General features: G+C 40.5%; 1 protein-coding gene across 1 annotated transcript in view; it reads left to right on the top strand.

Moving 5' to 3' along the window:
• CUBN (cubilin) overlaps nucleotides 1-6,000 on the top strand; it is a 264,084-nt gene that overhangs the window by 136,552 nt on the left and 121,532 nt on the right. The window contains exon 30 of the mRNA XM_081818905.1: nucleotides 4,529-4,688. Coding sequence (XP_081675031.1) covers nucleotides 4,529-4,688 — 160 coding nt within the window. The remainder of the gene's footprint in view (nucleotides 1-4,528; nucleotides 4,689-6,000) is intronic.

The raw sequence follows: 6,000 nt of genomic DNA, 5'->3' as shown, positions 1-6,000 counted from the left end.
TCAGTTCTAACTTCTGGGTAGAGCTTAGAGTATGGAGGGTTCCCATAGCGCCATAATGTCCTGTGTCCTGAATACTCTGGGCTTTGGGGACAGGTCTGATGTCCTCGGCTCACCTTCTGTCTTCTGTGTTCTCTGGCTGTGTTGGCAACAGGTTGGCACAGCCAGTAAGAAGGGCACCAGGAGCTGTGTGTGTGTGGTGTGGCCTGTGCCCTGTGATCAGACCCTACTCCACTGCCATTGGGGCCCAGAATGTAAAAAGCCTGCCCAGAAAGCAGCCCCGGTTGACCTCTTTCCCACTGTGAATAGCCTCTTTTACCCACTGTCATGCCTGCTATGCATTTCTACATTCCGATCCATGAGAGAGAGGAGAGTTAGTTCTTAACTCTGGGCTTTCCCTCATTCTTAGTCCTCAGTTCTTAGAGACCCATATACTCTTATATATGGAACTCATTGACTCATCCGTACATCAAACATTTATTTTCTGTTATGTGCCAGATTCTACTCTTTTAACAAGTCTCCTATTCTCATGTGATAAATATGTTTAGGTATCTTTTTTAAAAAGATTTATTTATTTATTTTAGAGAGAGGGAAGAGGGGCGTGGGCAGAGGGAGAGAATATTCAGGCAGACTCCCCACTGAGCACAGAGCCCAACACAGTTCTTATAATGACCCTGAGATCAAGACTGAGCCAAAACCAAGAGTTGGTCACTTAACTGACCATGCCACCCAGGTGCCCCAAGTTTAGGTATTTTGAATGTATGTGTTGGCATCTGGAAATTTGACAAAACTCTGAATACTTTGTAAAGACACTGATTAACTTCTTGTAGGAATTACCACTTAACCAGATATGCCTTTGTTTTTAGAGCCCCTGTAGTTGGAACTTTCAGGGATGGTGGCCACTTTTCCTTTTGTGGATTCAACTTCAAAATTTTACTGTTGTCATCTAGAGAAGAGTTAATAGAAATGTACAGGTTTTTGGGTTTTGTTTTTGTGTATTTCTTTGACTTTTATCACTGGAACAACAGATCAGAAAACCAATTCTTAGGCCTAGAAAACTTTTGGCAGTAGACTTCAATAAGAATTATATATCTATAAATTATGTGACTATGTTATATGTGTAGCCAATAGTAATATAATTTGCAAGTTCTGCCTTGGGAACTAAATGGGAATAATTGCATATTGATAATTTTCATGACTTTAGAATTTTAAATATATGGGAGCAAGATTTCTCATATTTTTTCCCTTGCAGTTTTTTCTTTTTTTTTTAAAGATTTTATTTATTTATTTGAGAGAGAGAGAATGAGAGAGAGCACATGAGAGAGGGGAGGGTCAGAGGGAGAAGCAGACTCCCTGCCGAGCAGGAAGCCCGACGCGGGACTTGATCCCGGGACTCCAGGATCATGACCTGAGCCGAAGGCAGTCGCTTAACCAACTGAGCCACCCAGGCGCCCCCCTTGCAGTTTTTTCTTATAATTTTATTAATTAAAACTTAAATTTATTTGATATTACAAGTGTTAGGAATAGTCTCAAATAAAAGAATTGCTATTCTAAACTTTTCAAAAAATCAATTGTTTCTTTGAAAATCTGAGGTCTTAACACTTTCATAAAGTGATGATTTGGTATATGTAACTTAATAACTATCGTGAGCATTTTAAAGAGAAGTGATTCAATATAACATAGAATCTGGGGAGAGAAGAAATAAGTTCCTGACTCTACTCCTCACTATCTGTATGATCTTGGATGAGTTACTAGCTTATATCGGATGAGGCAACACTTTAATAGCTAGCATACTTGTTAAGTCTCACTTTCTTCATTAAAAAAAATCACATGGTGTTGAGGACGAGATTAGGATGTTTGTGATGGTGCTTATAAAATTACAACATGCTAATCAAATGTAGGGTGTCACTGGTATATAATTTGATTCAGGGACATTTGGAAACCTTCTGCTTCAGATCCGTTTCCTGCAAAGCAAAGCCCCAGGCATATGAAGTGAAGCCAAGGCCCTTTGATTCCAAGGTTGGGGTTGGGGGGGTGGCGGGGAAGTTGGGAAACACAGAGACCCCCTGGAAGATGTAATCCCCAGGGAAATGGCTCATTCATATGGACTCTCTGAACCTTCTAGCCTTACATTTTTACCTGTTTTGCCTTAAGAGGATTACAGCCATTTAAAAAAGGGAGGAACGATACCTACTTACTCACTAGGCCTCTGAATTTGGGGAGAAAGAAAGGAGACTAGAAGAGTCTTGCTTTTGTGAGTATATGGACTTGTAAAAATCTTCAGAGTGTGTGTTGTTTCTGTTGGCGGTGTTTTGTTTTTTTTTTTTTGGTGGGGGAGTCTATAAACCTCACAGAACCCCAGTATTCCACTAAAGTATAAGACATGCTGTGCTAAACAAATTACTAGAGAGAAGCAAAAAGATTTATGCAGGTAGTCCTGACCAAGAGTGAATTGGTATATTCTCCAGACTTCTAAGACATTCTAGAAGGTATTCTTTAAAGCAAGACAGTATTAATATAACATTACTGAAATCTTAGGATGTTATATCTGTATAACCTTAGGAAAGTATAAAGCCAAGTATAGAAATAATAAATTCTTGTATTAAACCAAATGTTAACATTTGAAGTAGGTTAAAGTATAAATGTAGTGAGAGGTTTTGTAAGGATGACTTATATGTTGTTTTGATACTATTGATGGTGTTCAACATGTTCAAAAGAAGTAGTCATACCAGATTGGAAACTGTAATTTGACTTGGTTATGAAAATGTAATTGAGTTTTAAATCAATTTTTTTTTAAGTAGGCTCCACACCCAGCCACCAGTGTGGGGCTTGGACTCACAACCCTGAGGTCAAGACCTGAGCTGAGATCAAAAGTCAGACACTTAACCCGCTGAGCCACCTAGGTGCCCCAGAGTTTTGAATCAGTTTTTGAATTTGAATAAAAATCAATTTTAAAGTTTTATTTATCGGTTTAAAGTTTGAACATAAAATAAAACAAAGAAAAAGAAAAAAGAGAGGTGATGTTTCAGAACCACATTTATTTAAAATTCATTATTGTGAAAGTTTTAGTTCCTCAGTAGACAGTTAAACATCTTATTGATGTTTCGTTCTTATTGATGTGCTTACATGAGCTACACTGAGCATTGCCTCCCAATCATACTTATGTGCTAAAGAGAACACTGATTTTAATCATCCCTAGATATTTTAAAGTAATTTGTGTGAGACTTCCTTGTATCAAATCCCTGAACTTTCTGTTTTATCCCAAGACTTTCTTATGAAATATAAATGACAATTTATCTTGAGTGAAACAGCCATATTCTAACTTTGTATTTTAATCCCACTCTGCTGGTTACCAGTTGATGCATCTATCTTGCTTAATTGATACCTTGCATTAGACGATATGAGAGTTTCAGTTCTGGACTTTAGGATCTAACTGTCTGATTCAACATGACCTCCTCCCTCTTAAGAATTGTGTAAGTCGGCCACGTAATTTGCTCTTTATATGTAGCAATTGTCTTCTTAAAAATGGAAGGCATTTGGGGAGAAGAAAATGGGATAGTGTATATGAAGGGCTGAATCAGTTTCCGGCAGGTAGTAAGCACTTAATGAATGGTTGACATTATTGTTATGGTCCAAAGAAAAGGAACTCACTCCCCCCATTTACACATAAGAGTGTCAAAAACTTCACAGCAGACCACTGAGCTCTGAGGAAATCAAGCTTCAATTTCACAAACCAGTACAGTGATTTGGGTACATGTAATGTCAACTCTATTCCATTAGTACCTATGGAGGGTCAGCTTAAGTCCCAACATTGCACTGGGCAGACATAGAGCCTAATACTTTTTTTTTATTAATTAGATAATTTTCTAAGTTAGGCTCACATCACTCTATCATTTGAAAGAATTCTGCCATTCCTTCTACCCTATGAAAAGCAATAAGTTCCAGCAAATGTTGGGTTTCTGAAAACAAATGGTTACTCCTCCTTATTTCTCATCTATTGGTTCCTATATTCATTCTTGCATCAAACATTTCATGTTGTGGGGAATGGCCCTTGATATGAGGCAGTGGGGTCAGGGGAGAAAGGAGGGCTGTGAAAGTGAGGGCATTTATAAAAATATCCAGGATGTTGCGCCGGGGTGGCTCAGTCAGTTAAGCGTCCGACTCTTGGCTTTGGCTCAGGGGGTGATCTCAGGGTGGTGAGATTGAGCCCTAAGTCGGGCTCTGTGCTCAGTGAGGAGTCTGCTTGAAGATTCTCTCCCTCTGCCCCACCTCCCTGCTCATGTGCACATGCGCATGTGTATGCGCACGCACGCTCTCTCTCTCAAAAAATACATAAATAAAATCTTAAATAAATAAGTAAGTAAGTAAATAAATAAATAAAAATATCCAGGGATGTAATGGTGACCTAAAGATCTAGTGAATGTGTTGTTTTCCACTAGCCCATGTGTCGATAGCCCATGGAATATGGGCCTACTAGATGTAAATCCGAAGTTCTCTGAATCACTATTTTCCCTGTTGTCTTTCTTTGTAGGCATACGATGGTTTAAGCGCCACAACTACTCGCCTTGCCCGTGTGTGTGGAAGACAGCTGCTGGCTAACCCCATCACCTCTTCGGGAAACAGCCTCTTTCTGCGATTTCAATCCGGCCCTTCCAGACAGAGCAGGGGCTTCCGAGCTCACTTCAGGCAAGGCAGGTGCCTCGTGTATCTGTGTGTCTCCTTGAGGCACTGGCCATCTGCTCTGGAGGTCCTTTTTAGTGCTACAGTGACATGAGGCTAGGCCTCAGAAACTGGTCCCCACTTTCTACTTGACAGGTGACAATTTAAATAGAACAAAGGAACTATCCAGCTGTTCATCCTTTACACTTACTCGGGGCTAACAGATGATAGCTAACTTCCTTTGGATCTGTGTATCTCTCAAGCAAGCTTTCAGAATAATGCTTCAAAGTATTTTTAATACGAGAGTCACTGTAAAAAAAGTATCCAAATTCATTCATTAGTAGATAAACTATCTAGCATTTATCCAAGATTTTATGCTGGGAGGAGATACTCCATAAATGACAAGACTTGCTTGTAATGTAGAGTCATATTGTATCCCTTGAGGTCCATGGTGCCCTCATTTCTGAGTCCTGCCCTTGTCCACCTGAGGAATCAGTGTTGTTTTCCATTGTTTTCATTATTAAATCACCACTTCTCAGTTCATCCTACTCCACCTTTTCACCCATTGCCTTTCATCTGGCTATTCTTAGAGATGAACCCTTTATCCCACTCTCAGAGATGGAACCTGGAGCGGGAGGAGTTTTTGGTCAGCTTCAATGTGCCTCTGAGCTTTACTCGGCTGGTCCTTGTCATTTCAAATAAGTGTGGGCCATTTAGTCACTTAGTCTATTTAGGGCTTGTTTGTATCCTATAGTAAAGAGCCCTGCCTAGGGATGGTTTCTGGATCGAGGTGTCCCAAAGATGCATTGTAGACTTTGGAACAAGACAGAATGCATAAATCAATCACTCCCTGAAGAAATGAATAGTTTCTGAACAAATTTCATTTTTCATTTAATTAATTACTTATGATTTGCTTCAGAGTAAACAATGTCCTCAGTAGGTCTCCACTGGATTATTATAAAGCCTCCTCCAACTCACCCACCCTTTCCCCATCTTCCTCCAAAGTTAGCTCACAAAAGCTACACTGTGGTCATGCCCTTGAGCGCTCCATTGATCTGTCCTGGCTCCGTACTGCCTAGGGAATGGAGCCCCATTTCCTTCAGATGTTACCTAAGGGCCCTGGAACCTGCCCCAGTCTTTTTTCCAGTATCACTTCCAGCAGCCCTCAAGAGAGCCACACTTCAGTCAAGTCTGTGTAGTCGCAGGCCTGACCCTCCTCTGTGTCTCATCCCAGGCCACCAGCTCTCTGGATTACTCTTCCCCAGCCCTGGTTCCTCCTTCAGCTACCATCCCATCTGTGAGACAGCCCTTATTCTCTCCAGCCGGCCACAGACTCTCTTTTCT

Source organism: Leptonychotes weddellii, chromosome 5, assembly GCF_054177405.1.
Source record: "Leptonychotes weddellii isolate Sample4059 chromosome 5, ASM5417740v2, whole genome shotgun sequence".
In the NCBI taxonomy this organism is placed as follows: Eukaryota; Metazoa; Chordata; class Mammalia; order Carnivora; family Phocidae; genus Leptonychotes; species Leptonychotes weddellii.
The sequence above is the reverse complement of the archived record's forward strand: the minus strand, read 5'-3'. Positions and strand labels throughout refer to the sequence as shown.